We start from the raw sequence: 17,121 nt of genomic DNA, 5'->3' as shown, positions 1-17,121 counted from the left end.
TCTATAAATTTGAAAGCATTTTCCATGTAAATATTCTACTTGAAAAAGTGATTTTTTTTTCTTTAGCATATAGCCTGGTTAATACTGTCAGACTATCTCAGAATAGTACTTATTTACATGTAAAATATGACAGTGCTACAGAAATTTTGAATTTTAATGAGGTTGCATCTATTAATATTTCCCTTTGTATCTATGCTTATGTGTTTAAGAAATTATTCTATGTGCTTTTGTCATATAGATACTTACCTCTACTTTCTTCTAAAACTTTGAAAAGTTTTACATCTTATGTTAAAGTGTTTAATCCGTCTGATACTGATTTTCGTGTCTGGGAAGGTTGTGACAACATTTTTTTTCATATGGATAGCCAGTTGTCCCAGCACCATTTATTGTACAGTCCATCCTTGCCCCACTGATTTGTAGTCGCAACTCCATCATATACAAATTTCCACATATATATTGGTCTGTCTTGAAGCTATTATTCTGTTTTATTTTATTGGCTCGCTTTTCTATCTCTATAACAATTTCACCTTTAAAATAAGTCAGAGCTTTAAAATGAGTCATAATATTTGCAGGAGAAACTTACATGGCACATAAAAAATTATAAACTAAGTTAAAAGATAAGCCACAGATTTGATGGTATTTATAACAAAGGATTAGTTTCTAGAATATGTAAAAGGCTAGGAATCAATTAGAACAAGAACCCAATAGAAAAATAGGAAAGTGTTATGAACAGGCTATAGAAGATGTACTCCACTTCACTAGTGATCACACAAGAAATGCAAATTAAAGTGATAATGAACTATCATATAAAAACCATAATTCTGGCAAAAATTAAAATCTAATAGCACGTAGGAGGATGTAGGAAAACACACATATGCTGCACTTGGAGCTATAAACTGCTTCAGAATTTTATAATACCTAGTGAAGTTGAAAATCTGCATACCTTGTAAGTCAAGAATTCCACTTCTAGGTATTATCTATTCTTGGACATGTATATTAGGAGATATGTTTACATATGTTCATTGCAGCAATGTGTGTAATAACAAAATAAGCAGAGACATAACTGCCCTCAGTAAGGGACTGGATGGGTAGCATATGAAGTGGAATATTATACAGTATGTAACATGAATGCACTAGAGCTATGTATCAATATGGGTAAATCTTAGAAATATAATATTGAGCTTTAAAAAGCTACTTGGAAAAGGATATGTGTGGAATAATTCCATTTTCATAAAATGTTTTAAAACTCAATAATATATAATACAGTTTATAGGTACATGGGGTACATGCGTATGTAGTAAAAGAATAAAAGCATGAAAGAAAATGATGTACACCAACTTTAAGATAGTGTTTATCTGTGGGGAGAGAGAGAAGAGGAAAGGATTTTTGGCAGGAGGGTATATGACTGTATCTGTAAAATTTTACCTCTTTTAAAAAGATCTGATAGAAATACAGCAAAATATTAATATCTGTTAAAACTGGATGGTGGGTATAGGCTTTGGCTATATTATTTCCTGTCCTTTTCTATATGATGAATATAATTCACAATTTAAAATTATGTAAAGAAAGAGTGATTGCCTCACATAATGTGCTCAGGGAATGTTCATTTCTCTTCTCCCTGCACCAATATCTTGATTATTCTTATGAGTTTGGTTATACATTTATTCAGAGATTATTTATAATATGGCTTAAACCCAGAGGGCTTATTTCCTCACATAAAAGAATTTGAGAGGTAGACAGTACGGGGTTGATATGACAGCTCCATGGCATCAACAGGGACCTAGGCATTTTCTCTTTCTGCTTTGATGAACTGGCTTTCCTCTTCAAGGTGCCCCATGGTCCAAAATGGCTGCTGGAACTCCATCCTTTGCATCTTAATTCCAAAAGCAGGAGGGAAGAAAAATAGAAGGGCTTATCCCTCCGCCTTTTGAGGATGCTTCCCAGAAGTTCCACAGATCACTTCAGATTACATCCTATTGGCCAGAATCTAGTTACATGACTACATCTTGCTGAATGGGAGGCCAGAAACTAGTCTTTTAGCTGGGTACATTCCCAAGATTTATAATTAAGGAAGAAGAAGGCATTTGATATTGGGCAGCAAGTAGGAGTTTTTGTCAAAAACAAGAATCTAGGAGGTATTGGCTTTTAAATTGTAGCATTATTTTCATTTTAACTGAGATTTAGATATTTGAAAGCACGGGAAGCTCTTTCATAAGCTTAGTACATACTAATATGAAAACTCATGAGTGCTGCCCTCAAATTCAGAGAGGTGTAAATTTTGGGTGACTGTTATTAAATAAACAAGGTCATATTATATTTTTTTTTCAGAGTGAAAAACATGCTCAAAATGTTAGTTTTTATTTTCAAATGCATGGGGAACAAAATGAAGTGCCTGGTAAAATAATGAAGATGCATGTTGGGAATTTTCAGGTGAGTGGTCTGTGTTGACATCGTAATTCTAAACTTTGAGTTGTCAAATCTTTCTAATAAGATTGTGCTTGTTTCAGATGCATAGAAATGGAGTAGTGGACAGAAACAAATTTCGTGATCTCTGCAACATGGTTTTTAGCTCCACGGTTGTTGCCGAGTCTCACTATGTGGGGAAGGGCTGTGCTAAAAACCTTAAGCAGTTAGTAGAGGAACATGATCAGGTATCTCCATCAGGATTTCAGCCAGAGAGGGGTAAGATTCAATTCACCTCTTTATGTTCAATACGGGATCTATCGATCATTTTTTTCCAACTCTGCCATCCATTTTTTTACTGGGGAGACTTTCACTCTCATTGATATAACTTGATTATTCTTCTGCCCAGTTAATCTCTTTCTGTGTCTTTGTCGTTTAATATGGAGATTGTAATTGCTAACTGAATTTTAAGAAATGTTAATGACCTCTCCCTTTCAATTTACCACATTCAAATAAAAACAAATTATTTGTTATATTGCTATAAACAACAAGCAGCTGGAAGTCTGTCAGTTTTTGATCAAATCATAAAATCTTAGTTCCTTCTTCTTTTCCTTGGCATCTTTTTTTGCTTTAGTATTTTCCAAAAAATTATTTCACATGTGTTCAGATCAATATCTTCATCATAGTATAGTTACGGATGCAGCATTTCCTGACTATAAATGTAGACCAAAAAATAAATAAGATACTGAATCTTCTTCTACCCTGACAGCCATTCCTTTCTTCCTAAGAATGTCTTTATAAGTATCACCAACATCATCATTCAGTAATTACTGGATACTTATGCTAAATTCCAAAAATACAGATAATTATAAAACATTACTTTTCTCCTTTCAGTGATGTTGGGCCACCAGTGCATATAAGAGATTTGACCCAAAGTTGCCTGAGATGGCAGAGTACACCTGGAAAACCCATTTTGTATTTTGAAAGACTTGTGTGCTAGAACAAAACAACAACAAAAAAAGATTAATCCTCTGGAATAAGTCATTTATCACACTCTTAGCAACTTCAGCACTTTAGGACTGAGGCATGCCTAGCATGGACAATTTACCAACATTAATTTCCAACTCATAGTGTAGGCATCACCCAGCAAAGTCAGTGCCACAAGAAACATTATTAAAAGTTAATCCCATACCGGCCATCAACCCAAAAAACAAACAAACAAACAAAACCTTATTGTTTCCTTAATAAATGAAACCAGAATTATTTTTCAATTTATTTTAATCTCTCCAGTTTTTGTATGTTTTTCTTCTTGTCAGTCTAAAGAAGGACAGAATCAGTGTCCCCTACAAAAAAAGGCATTTTGTAAAAGCTGTATCTTTTTAGTCCTCCAAATTCATTAATTTGGGCTCAGAGAGGAGAATAAATGAAAGAGCTATGAAATAACTGGAATTGTGGAAATATTTATAGTTTTGTAGTCATAAACAACTGCACATATTTTTCTGATGCAAACATCTCATCTAGACTAACTAGATGCCATACTATGTCATTCAACTTAGAAGTTGGTGTCATCTGTTTTCCCTTCACTAATTTCTCTGAATCATTCTAAGGTACCTCTCATACTTTCATTGATTCTTCAAATGAACAGAATTAGGCAATGCCTGATGCAGAACATTTCTTCGTTCCTGCTTCTTTATTGGAGAAATTTGGTGAGAGATTCATATTCAAATTTCCACTCTCATGGAAGGAATTTTTTTACTTGAGTAGCTTTATCCAGCAGCCCTCTGCTAAAAAAGCCCAAAGATCATGAGGTTTTTAGGACATTCTGAATTTCTCTAATACTTTACAATGAATACAGCTCTAATATCTGAACACATGTTGATCATTTCTCATTACTATTTCAGCAGGTGTGCCTATTACTACTTCTGCAGAGTTAACTTTCCTGAAGCCCCTTGCTGTGAAGCCTCCTCCAGGTGGGATTGAAGACAAGACTATGCCTTCCTCCTCGAGCAGTGATTTGGATTTGAATAATCCAAATAAATATTGCAAGCTCTGTGCTGCTTCCTTTAATAGTCCGATAATGGCCCAACAACATTATGTTGGGAAAAAACACAAAAGAAATGAAGCTAGGAAGACATTTGTAGACAAGAAGAGAGAGAAACCTCTTCCAGCAAAATCAAATGCAAATGGTAAATAGCAAAATTATCCCAAAACTCTTTCATAGGAAATTTGTATTTTATAAAACATACTAGCTTATTTTTGTACCATTTTACTCTTATTAAGAGGTTGATAGTATTCATGGAATCATAGAATTTTTTATAAGAATTTTCAAGTCCTTCTAGTTTGATCTGTTTGTTTTCTGGAAAATGAGACCCAGAGTGGTTTAGATGACTCCTATTAATTTTAGAATCAAATGTAGGCATTCCCATAGTTCCATGTTATCTTAAGTATATAAGGAAGTATTTTAAATTAGTATCATGTGGTTATATCATTTATTCACTAAGTATGGTTTAAGTGTCTCTTGTATGCTAGGCTAGTCATTCTTAGGAATACAAATGAAAATATACCACTTTCCCTGAAGAAGCAAGTGCAAAAACTAGTTGGGTTAATAATACTTCATTGTGAGAGGATACAGACGTGGATTTTTATGTGCATATTTTGGTAACGAGAGGAGTGAATCATCAAGGTCCAGAAAATCTTCGTAGATTTCAGTGATTTCAGTTGATAGAAATGGGAAGGAGAGAGGATGGACAAAGGGCTTGGAGCTAAGAAAGACTGCCAAGAATTCAGGCACAATAGAGAGAGGGATCCTGACTGGAGTGATCCACTTGCTCTTCTAACCATATTGTTTTTATGTTTTCCCCCTACAGGCACCTTCTTACTACTAGTGTTTTTTACTCCCCTTTCATATTCTCTCTTCCACCCACTTCTTTTCCTCCATTCACTGTGACTTTTCTATTCTTTCCTTACTAGACCCTTCTCCTTCGTGTGAAGATGTTCATTCTTCTCTCCTTCTTGAAGCTCTGTTCTTTGTCATATGTAACTCCTTGTGCTCTGGTTCTTCTCCCGTGTTTCTATCTTTTCTGTTTTCTTTATGGGCTCTTTTCCTTATTCATTACGTAGACCTAGGTATTCCCATGGTTCCATTCTTCACCTTACTCTACAAACATGATTTAATCTATTTCCCTGGTTTTATCTCTCATCTGTATGCTTATGACCTTTCTGTCAAGCTTTAGACTCACATATCCAAATGGCAGCTACTGCTTCGCTGGGATGCCTCATAGCCATTCCGAATCCACTCAGTTGTTCAAAATAGAAACCTGCCGTTAACTGTGAACCTCCGAACACCACCTTCTTCACTCTTTGTATCTAATTAAGTACCTAGCTGTGAATCTTTTACCTCCTAAATACTGTCCCATTATCTCCAGCCCTGCTTTTCCCACACTAGTTCAAGTCCTCAACATCTTTCCTAGAGTTTTGCCACTCAAAGTGTGAGTGAATCCACACCCTTTTGCATCACCTGGGAGCTTGTTAGAAAAAAAGAATCACAGGCTCCACTGCAGACCTACTAAATCAGAATCTGCATTTTAACAAAATCCCTCGGTGATTTTTACTCAATAAATTTTGAGAAGTGTTATCCTAGAATATTGCCACGACCTCCTAACTGCTCTCCCTGCCTCCAGCTTTGTCTCCCCAAATCCATCTCCAATTTAACCTCTAGACTGTTTTCACTTAAAGTGCAAATATTTTCATGTTATTCCCTTTCTTAAACACCCTTCATTGTTTCTCCATCTTCTGAAGGTGAAATCTAAGCTCCATAGCTTCCTACCATCTTGTTTCTGCTTGCCTTCTCCAGGCTTATCCCCTTTTACTTCCAGCCATGATCTATGTGGGTCAGTATCTGCAAACTGTTTATGATTTACAGAAGCCATCACCCTATTTCTTGTCTCTGTGCCCTCATTTGCCTGGAATATCCCCATAACCCTCTTGTCCTACCTAATTCCTACTCATTCTTTAACATGCTGCTGCTGCCTGGAAGCCTTTTTACTTCCTTCAAGGCTAATCTTATGTGCTTCCTTATTCTGCATATCTAATTATCTCTTCATGTGTCTTTATCTCCCATTAGAATGTCGGGTCTTCGAGGGAAGGGACTTCATCTAACTCATCTATATTTCCAGTGCTAGAGACAGAAACTGGCACAGAGGTTGGCCTACCTCAATAGAGATGAGTTTAATATCTGAATCAGTGAACTATTAATTCATCTTTATTAATTGGGTGCTTACACTTTGTACTATTTCACTTTCCTACTTAACATGATTCAACATATTCCAAAAAGTTACATAGAGATACATGTTTTTATCTAGGATTTTAAAGAATGTTGAGTTAGGCACATGTATAGAAGTGGTAAGGCTTCTGAAAGTAGGAGTAGAGTTTGGGGAAATGACAAATTTCTATTTGTTAGGGTATTTTTCCTGTTGTTGGGCTGAGGATATCTGAGATAAGTGGTTTCTAGTTTAGTGGCATTAAGTAAATTTGAACTGAGTCAGCTATGAGAAGTGTGTGCACCCTTGTCACTTCTAAACGAAGAGGGTCATTTTAGCTCTCTAAAGTTTCAAGGTTATTAGAATGAGGGAAGAAGGATTTTGATGAAATTCTCATCTTATGGTGGGGGAGGAAGGATGATCCTCAATGTAACTTAATCCAGTCATTGAAGTCATTTTACACTATACACTGAAGCTAGAGCTCAAAGAACAAATTTTCAACCCTGCCTTGACTATTTCATTTTGAGAGTAATAACATTTGAACATAGCTTGAGAATTTAAAATAGCTACTGAGAATTTCAAAGAACAGTCAGAGTACAAGCCCATATTACAGTGAGCAAGTGGTAAGACAAAAACAATTTAAACATATGCCCCCTTAACTATTTCACTCTTCACCCATTTTCTCCTTTCTGTGTCTGCCTTCCTCTTGATCTGCTATTGTTTATAAGTTTCTTTCATATCTAATCTCTTTCTCTTTTTCTTTATCATTCCTACTGCTTTCTTCATGTCCCTCATCCAGCCCAGATCTTAGTAGCACAGGAATGGCTACCATAACGATATGGAACTAAAGTATGTATGTATTTTTTATTTATTGTATTTGTTTTGTTTATCTTACTAATTTCTAGCCCCATTACTGCACTTAAATGTCTCACCTTCAACTGTAATCAACATATCTAAAATTGAATAAATCTCCTCTAAAACCAACTAGAATTTCCCAAGTTTTCTCTCTTTGTCAGTAATACTGCTATTATTAGTCACCTACACTTGAATCTTTGAGGGCATCTTTGACTACTTAATTCCCTATATCCTATCCATAAGCAAGTCTTATCATATCTTCTTAGAGCTATTTCTCCTTTCTGTATTTTTTCATTACATTTCTCCACTATCATTATTTCACACCTTAACACTTTAATAAACTTCTGGAAAGCTTTACTGCACCTCATTGTTATTCATTCCCTAGTGGTGAGATTTCAACAGTAGATCAATTCCACTCTCCACCTTTTCTGCTTCTGCATTGAGGCTACTGAGTAATGCAATGGAAAATTATGTAAGTCTAGAGATTGAGTACCTCTTCAGGGTATCCAGCCTCTTTGGGCCTTTAGTCCTGCTTAATCCTTTTTCTTTCCCTTCATTTTCCCCTTAACAATGATTTTAAACCTATATCACTTTCCAAGACGTTCTTCCCCTAATCTATACTCCCCCCTCCTCACACTTCTCAAATAAGCTTCTTTCTTATTTCATAAAGAAAAATTTGGCCATTAGATGTGGATTACCAAGTATCTGGCTTAACCAAATCCTCCTGTAACCCTGAGTTCCTCTTTAACTACTGCGCTCTCTCCTTTCCTTCTCAGCCAAGTTTCTGTAAGTGTAGTCCGCTTGTGCTGTCTTCACCTGTTATTCACTCCTCAACTCACTGCCATTTGCTTGCACACATTCCCCCAGCCTTCACACCACCAATCTACCACTTCACTGAAACTACTAAATTTTTTAATCTAATGGACATCTTTATTTAGCTCCTTTGATTTCACTCTTCTTTCTCTACCATCTTATAAAGAATTGCACTCACCAGGGTTTTATCATTATGTTGCTCTTCCTATACCCACCATACATTCTCCTCAGGAGATTTCATCCACTCTATTTTTTAACTAGCCCCATGTTCTCACATCTCCAAAATCTCTCTGACCTTTCAAACTCCTATATATGACTGCCTGTTGGACACCTTTACATGGAAGTCTCACAGATATCCCAGACTCTGTGTGTTTTAACTGATATTCACCATTGCTTATTCTCCCACCCCCTAAAACAGCACTTCTTTCTGAAGTTCCAACTTCAGTTAATGAGATCACCACCCACTCAGTTACCAAACTAGGATTCTGGAAATTATTTTAGACTCCTCTAGATTCCGCCCTTTTTTTATACCTAATAGTCACCAAGTTTTGCCAGTTTTAAAGCTAAATATTTCACCAGTCTCCCTGCTCCTCTCTACCCCTACTGAGAACCTTCTAGTCTATGCCCTCATTATCTTTTTCCTGGTCTAGTATATTCACCTCATAATTGTAGTCTCCTTATTTCCACACTTTCTCCTCTTAAATTTATTCTCTATATTACAGCCAGAGGAGATATTCATCTAAAATGCACAATTGACCAGTCTTGTCACTTACTACTTAAACCACTTCAAGGATTCCCAAAGCACAGAATAAAGTTAGGCTCCATAGCATAACATATAAGTCTCACTTTGATCTGACCCCTTTTTACCTCTCCCATCTCATCCCCTTGTGTTTTACTCCACAACAATTCCAAATTTTAAGTTCCTGTAAACACTTATGTACTTTTTTTTCATGCTAACTCCTGCGCCTACAATGCTCTTCTCACCTTTTTTCATCAAGTTAACTACTTTTTATCCCTCCAAGTTTAGCTAAGGCATCATCCCTTCCAGTAGCCTTCTTTAGACCCTCATATTGTACTAAGTGCCTCTGCTTCTTTGTGCTCCCATACTTCTTAAGCATACCTCTCTTACTTTCACCAAACGAAGTTCAAATCCTTTGTTTATGTATCTCTTTCTCACACTGGATTCGTGAACACCTGGCTGTTTTATTCATCTTGTATCTCTAGCGCCTGGGTCCTGTGCATTGGTGTTTTGTATTTTCTCTTTTTTAACTTCCCTAGTTATTCTGATTTGGAGCCAAGATTGAGAAACACAATGTTAGACTACAAAGACCTGTGTTTCACAATTTATGCTTTGAAAACAAAGACCTTATTTCAAATATTTATGAAATAGGACTGTGATTAGGAGAAGAGTGGGCCCCCCAAGTGTTAGGTTATGGGAGATTCTGAAAGGTACAAGATGCAGGGAAGTCTGAGTGTCTGGATGAACTTAGAAACAAGGAATCCTAGCAGAGCCAAGAGCAACAAAGCTGTATAGGGCCGAGGATCATTCTCTGATATAAAAGAACGAAGAGTGTAAGAGACATAGTGAAGGCAGGTTTCAGGAGGATTTGATCAGGAATTCTGACCTTGAAGACAATGAATAGGCTTCATGTCTTCACAGAAAGGATTCACACAGTTTTTATATAATATTTTCTCAGATGTGTGTATCCCAGAAAAAGATAAGGAGCACCAGTGTGTGAAAAAGCCAAGGGCTAAAGTAATAGTACTCAGATAACAGTTTTAGAACTGCCTCTAGATCTTTCATACATGACTAAGCAGCTCCTCTAAACTCCTATATTACCTCTTTTAGCATCTTACTTCTGGCGTAATTTGTGGAGAACCAAAAGAGGAGCTGAGGAAAACACCGTATACAGTATACTTTATAATTATAAACACTAAATAAATACATAACACCTCTGAAACATAAGCTGAGTTTATAATCACAATGAAGATCATTGGCTCAGTAATCTCGGGTAGGTGCTCAGCAATGGCTGCACAATAAAATCATCTGGAAAGCTTTCAAAAAGTAAAGTCTGGTTCCACCAGTAGAGATTCTGATTTAATTGGCCTGATGTAGAGCTGTAACATCAATATTTTTGAAGATTTCCTCATGTTTCTAATGTATAACCAGCATTGAGGACCACTAATCTAGAGGAAAACAGGACTCCTGCTTATTTTGCATAAATTGTACACTCTTAAAATATATGGTATTGGTTATTCTTAGCCTTAATTTCCACACCTGTAAAATAAAGATGGTAATAATTTCATGAAAATGGTTGTAAAGATGCACAGGCCTGGGTTTAGTCCTTAGCTTTGCAGGAGGTCTAGAATCTTCAAAGTTGATCAGCCTCAAATCAGGGACTCACTAACCACAAACAAACTTCAAAGAGGCTGATAAATAGCCAAGGAACTGTAAAGATATTTCCTCAGTGTATTTCTCACAGTCTCTGATAATAATCACTTGCAGTATTCGTTGAAATACAAATTCCTTATGCCTGCCCCGGAAACAATACATCATGTTCTCCAGGGGAGTGGTCTGAAAATCTGTATTTTAAACTAACACATCACGTGGTTCTTATCAAAATCATCTAGAAAACATTGTAGTTTAAGTAAATGTATTATTATTCTGGTATTGATTTATGGCGGGAGGAGATACACAGTTCCAGTTCCCAATTTTTCTTGAAGTGTATCATCCATGATATCCTTTTCTTGGAATCAAAGAATATGGGAAACCAAGCTGTAATCATAAAGTGACTTGGTGAGCATGAAATCAGAGCACAAGGAGGGAAGGTAGTTTTGAGGAATTATTCATTCAGATTTTGGTGTAACCTGCAGAGCTCTCCTGGGCCCACAATAGAGTATATGTCAGTAGTGAGCAGTCTCATGTTCTTCAAAATTAGCATCTTTCTTTCCTCTTGACAGTCTCCTGTTTCTGCGAATAATCTTTGCTTGGACAAGACCAATACTCTTGATAATGATTAATTTAGTTTCCTTTCAATAATTAGGTTGCTGTTTGATTTAAAAGAAGATGACCATGGTTGTCCCTAAAAATCTCTGCAGCTGTCAGTTTATTGCCTCCTCCCTAGGGTGGGGTTGCTATTGTATTTGGCTTATGAAATTTATTAATTTGCTTCTTCTAACCAAAGAGAAAGTGTAAGGATAACGAGATCAAGAAAACAAAACTTAATTTATCCTCTGCTTCTAATTCTACCAAAGAAGCAGAATAATGAGGTAGCTGGTATACAGTTCCTATTCTGTAGTTCTTGACTCGTTTGGAGTGGTACCAGTAGTTTTGTTTTAGAATTTTGCTTTCAGCTTTTATCCTAAAAGTGGGGCTCACTGTACTTCTCTCTAAAATCTGTGGAAATTACTTTTGGTAACTAATGCACTACAGTGATTTCAGGTAAGAGAGTTAAAAAGTGCTTTTATTTGTCTTTAATCTTTTGTGACATTCCTGGTTTTGGTTAGGTGGAAAGAGGGGCAAACAAAAAGAAGTAGGTTGAGGGATTAGGAAGCAAAAGTTAGTTGGGCATGCTAAATTTGAGGTGCCTCTTCCATCTCCATGTAGCAGCAATTAGGAGGCAGATAGCAGATTTTTAGGAAAGAGGGCAAGGCTAGAGAAGCAGTGTGGTGCAGTGTAAAGAATGCTAGGCATTAAATAAAGAGACATGGGCTCTGAGAGTCTAACTCTATTACTGACTGGCTCTGTGACTTTGACCATGTCATTTGACCTCTCTTGGCCCTGCTTTTGTTGGGAAATTTCAGGTAGATGGTTTCTAATAGGTTCTTGTCCACCTCTAATATAATGTGATTCTAAGTGTATCCATACTGACCTTCTTAACTTGAACTCTGTTTCTTCAGCACTTAGTACAAGAACCTATGTTTGCCGTGTTTGTAGTATCACCTTTACATCTTTAGATATGTTCCGGTCTCACACGCGAGAAAGTGGACATCATATTAAGTAAGTACTTTTGCCAAAATGCTCCTGTGACACAAATGACCAGCGCTTCTACTCAAGTACCCTTTCATAAATTTTACAAACTTTTGAGGCATTCATTTTCCCTATGAGTTGAACCCATATATGGTTGGCAGTATTTATAAAATATTGTGCACTAGTGTGCCCGAAGGAGTTCTCTAGTCTAGTGTACTTGTAGAGCTGGCTAACATGTACCCCTCCAGACCAGACAGCATTGTCCTTCTATGGAGAGATACTAAAGGATCATTCTCAGGCTATAACCATTCAAATTCAAAGAGTCTCTGGAAGGTTGGCTTAGTTTCTAGGGCTTCAGTGAATCAGTCATCATCCTTCCAGTGAGTTATAGTGGCTAAGAACAAAGGTCTTGCTGTTAGAAAGACCTGAATCAGAATATCAGATACATATTTCTACCAGGTGTTTAACTTTGGACAGCTCTGATGTAAGATTGTCATAATGAAATATAATAATATGTGTAAGATGCCTATCTTGGCACATAGTAGAAGCTCAATAAATGTTTAGTCCATTCTATTCAATTATTTTAAGGAGAGGAGAATTGAGTGGATGGACACTTAGGGACTGGATAATTCAGATAGTGAGACAGAGGGCCATTTAACTATTGTATATTTGGTTTGTTGCTTTTAAAGTCAAAGCATAGTATTTCTGTTAACATTATTTTATTCTAATAGAAAATATATTATTCTAGTTTGAATACTTAGAAGCTAAATTGTGTGACTTGCCAAATTAACTTACATTTAGACTTTTCTTTTTTTTTTTTTTTTTTGTCTTTTGTCTTTTTTTCCGTGTCTGGCAACGGATCGCAACCCTCAGTGTTGCCCCCGTACCGGACCAGGGACCGGCAACGGGATCGCAACCCCCGGTGCTGCTCCCATGCCTCGCTCAGCCAGTGAGTGGGAACCGGTCTGTATGTGGGATCCGAACCCTCAGGCGGGAGCGCCGCCATGCTTCCCAAGCGGCGCACTATCCAGTGCGCCACCGAACCAGCCCTACATTTAGACTTTTCTAAAGATCTCAGGTTTCCAGAATAAATACCTGCCACATTTATAGAGCTATACAAGGAACTGACTAACCAAAATATTAAAAATAATATGACATTCATATCCAACTGTTTATTGGGGCATTAAATAATATTGGTACTTACCCACATACCAGGCCTGAGAAAGTTTTTTTTTTGCATAAAAATTGTGAGGTGCCTGAGAGATACTTGACTATCGCTGCTGCTTTTGGGGGGGCATAAAAAGTCATGATTTATAGCTTTTATAAAGAGGTAGGTTTTTAAAATTTACTTGGGCTTTTGTTGGGTTTTTTTTCACACTAATATTTTTGAAAGTAAAAAAATATTCAGAATAAAATAATCAAGTAAAAAGAACTTTTTACTGTATTTTTTTGCAGAGAATCTTCTGTTATTAATCCAGTGAAGAATTCAAAGACACAAAACTCTTATCAAGAAGAATGTGCAGATTATGTCAAAGTGCAGAAATCCAGAGAATTAAAGCCCAAGACATGTTTCAGAAAGATGGAAGAGAGTTCTTTGGATACCCGTGGGTATAGAGAAGTGGTCAGTTCCAGGCCCAGACATAGAATGTTTGATCAAAGATGCCCATTTGAGACTTTCCAGACATACACAGGGCCATACAATATTTCACAAGCAGTGGAAAACCAGTTACCTCACTATTTACCAGCTCATTCAAAGAAGACATATGACTCCTTCCAAGATGAACTTGAAGATTACATTAAAGTTCAGAAAGCCAGAGGACTACATCCAAAGACTTGTTTTAGAAAGATGAGAGAAAGTTCTATGGAAACCCATGGGTATAGAGAAATGGTCGATTCTCAACCCAGAAAAAGAATATATGAGCAAAGATTTTCATTTGAGACTTCCCAGGCCTACCAACAGCCATACTACACTTCACCAGTAGAAGGCCAGTTACCTCATTGCTTGCCAGCTTATTCAAAAAAGAAGTATGACTCTTTTCGAGATGAACTTGAAGATTACATCAAAGTGCAGAAAGCCAGAGGACTAGAGCCAAAGACTTGTTTCAGACAGATAGATGATAGCTCTGTGGAAACCCATAGGTACAGAGAAATGGTTGATACTAGACCCAGACATAGAATGTTGGAACAAAGACTCCCATTCGAGACTTGCCAGACCTACCCAGGACCATACAATATTTCACAAGCAGTGGAAAACCATTTACCTCATTGCTTACCAGCTCATGATAGCAAGCAGAGAGTATACTCTGTGAGCTACTGTCAACTCACCAGAGACTATTTCCCAGAAAAACCAGTACCCCTGAGTCTTAATCAGCAAGAAAACAACTCTGGCCCATACAGTGTAGAATCCGAAGTTTACAAGCACCTGCCCTCAGAAAACAATATCAGTGACCATCAAGCAAGTCATAAACGGAGACATCAAAAGAGAAGACGACACCTGGAAGAAGGTGAAGAAAGACCAGAGAAGGAGCAGTCCAAGCATAAAAGGAAAAGGAGTTATGAGGATATGGATTTAGACAAAGACAAGAGCATCAGACAAAGAAAAAGAGAGAGAGATAAAGTCAGGGTCAGTTCAGGAAAGCTTAAGCATCGAAAGAAGAGAAAAAGCCATGATACACCCTCTGAGAAAGAAGAACGTAAGCACAGGAAAGAGAAAAAGAAATCTGTTGAAGAAAGGACAGAAGAAGAAATGCTTTGGGATGAGTCTATTCTTGGATTTTGAACTTTTTGTTTACCCAAGGATATATTGAAGAAAACGGTTAAGACTATGGATTTAGACAAAGACAGGAACATCTGATGAAGAAAAGAAGTGGATACAGTCACTATCAGTTCAGGAAAGCTTAGTTTTTTGTGTAAAAATTGAAATTGAATTGAAAAAAGAAACAGAAAAGCTTAAACCCAGCCTCTGAGAAAGAACATAAGAATGCAGGAAGAACATGTAAGGAAAGGAAACCTGTTGAAGGAAAGACAGAAGAGTCAGTATTTTGGGATGAGTTTACTGTTGGATTTTGAGCTTTTTAGTTTTGTTTCCATAAAGTTGAAAAAATGGGTTGAAGAGTTTGACTTCATGAAATTCATTTTACTTGAATTTTTCTCGGTGGACAGTTACTTTAAACTCTAACAGGGCTGGCTAGTTAGTTCAGTTGGTTAGAGCACCACCTTGTAACACCATGGTCAAGGGTTCAGATCCCTATATCAGCCAGCTGCAAAAGAGAAAAAGAAAAGTGTACTTGATCTTCAAAGATGAGCTCAGAGCCCACCTTTTGGGCTGGCCGGTTAGCTCAGTTGGTTACAGCACCACCTTATAACTGCAAGGTCAAGGGTTCAATCCTTGTACCAGCCAGCCACAAAACAAACTCTAACAAAGGGCAAGTGAAATATGCCTTTTCCTCAAATTACTTTCCTTCATTTTCTAAAAAAAGGAAAAAAAAATTATTTCATGTTTCTTACATATAATGTAATTCCCCTAAATGAAGTTGTGTCTACTTTGTACATCAAATTGCTGTGACAGTGAATTATTTACCCATGGGAGATCATTTATTTTAAATGAGAGAATTACCAGGCATTGCAGAATCCATTCCTTGTTTGGGTTCGTGTTAGTGTTGGTGGTATTTTATTGTTGATGTTGTGTGTTTATGTTTCTTGGTTTTCTCCAAGGAAAATGTATGAAACAATTTAGACTGATTTTTTTCTTTCTTAAATCTAATTTGCAGTGTATTTTTGTATTTTCTAATTCTGAAAGTGGAAAATGAAACAGTCTATAATAAACTTAGATGATATATAGTTTTTAAAAGCTCTCAAAAAGTACTGATTAAAAATTAGTCTATATTCTGGAAATGTTTATATTAAAGTGTTTTAATTTCTACATACTGTTTCATGTAAATGTTCATTTATTATGCAAAAATGATTATTTGAGGAGTGGGGGCAGTAAACAGTTTGCATTTTATATGTCTGAAGTGATCACACAGTAAAGTTGTAATAATTTTAGTTTTTCTACATCTTGCCTGGTAGAAGCTGAGATTTAGTCAGGAGCTCAGTTCTAGGTCAGAAAAATATAACCAACTAAATAATTGAAACTGTAGAAAGGATTTATAAGTGGTAGAGAACCACGAGGGTGTGTTACCTTTAAACTGTTTGATTTGGGCAATTTTTTTTTTACTCTGGTGCTTCCTTTTTTATGATCAGCACCTCCTGTAAGCATTTGAGCATCATTATAGCATAGTAGGAAGTATGATGGCCAGGGAATCCAAATCCCAGGATTCTGGTCTCAGTTGTACCATCAAGTTACTGGTGACCTGGTGAGAATACCATCAGAATGCAACAAGAAGTCACCAAGAATAGGAAAAATAGGCTGTAGAATTCTCTTCATGTGTTAATCCTATCAAAAAAGTAAATAAATCTAGATAGTAATATATATGCATTTAGGCAAGGCATTCAATAGGCTTTTTGTTGTTTGAGATTTGAATAAAATGGTAAATATGAGCTGAAGCATAAGATGAATGGTTGAGTTTATACCTAGTTGAATGAGCAGTATCAAAGAGTTAGATAGTCCCCAAATCAACTTTCCATGAGGCCATTGGCATAAGACTATTTTATGCCACAGTATCACACCATTCCCCCTTTTAAAAACATATCTGGTGTACTGGTGAAAGGAGAGGAGAAAGAAGAACCAGTGTAGAATTAGGCAGCCACAAAATTAGCAAATTCTGTTTTCTGAGCACACAAAAAATGCAGCACTTTTTCACAGAAAGTGCAAAACGAGAT

At 36.6% G+C, this 17,121-nt stretch overlaps 1 protein-coding gene across 1 annotated transcript; it reads left to right on the top strand.

The window, feature by feature from the left end:
* Nucleotides 1-2,614: 2,614 nt before the first annotated feature.
* Nucleotides 2,615-16,222, top strand: ZMAT1 (zinc finger, matrin-type 1). The gene is made up of 4 exons (XM_008588464.1): nucleotides 2,615-2,682; nucleotides 4,305-4,589; nucleotides 12,231-12,330; nucleotides 13,756-16,222. Exons 2-4 carry the CDS (start codon nucleotides 4,394-4,396, stop codon nucleotides 15,077-15,079), a joined length of 1,620 nt encoding a protein of 539 aa, XP_008586686.1. The 5' UTR covers nucleotides 2,615-2,682; nucleotides 4,305-4,393; the 3' UTR covers nucleotides 15,080-16,222.
* The last annotated feature ends 899 nt before the right edge of the window (nucleotides 16,223-17,121 follow it).

This window comes from Galeopterus variegatus, unplaced genomic scaffold (assembly GCF_000696425.1).
Source record: "Galeopterus variegatus unplaced genomic scaffold, G_variegatus-3.0.2 Scaffold4851, whole genome shotgun sequence".
Taxonomy (NCBI): Eukaryota; Metazoa; Chordata; class Mammalia; order Dermoptera; family Cynocephalidae; genus Galeopterus; species Galeopterus variegatus.
The sequence above is the reverse complement of the archived record's forward strand: the minus strand, read 5'-3'. Positions and strand labels throughout refer to the sequence as shown.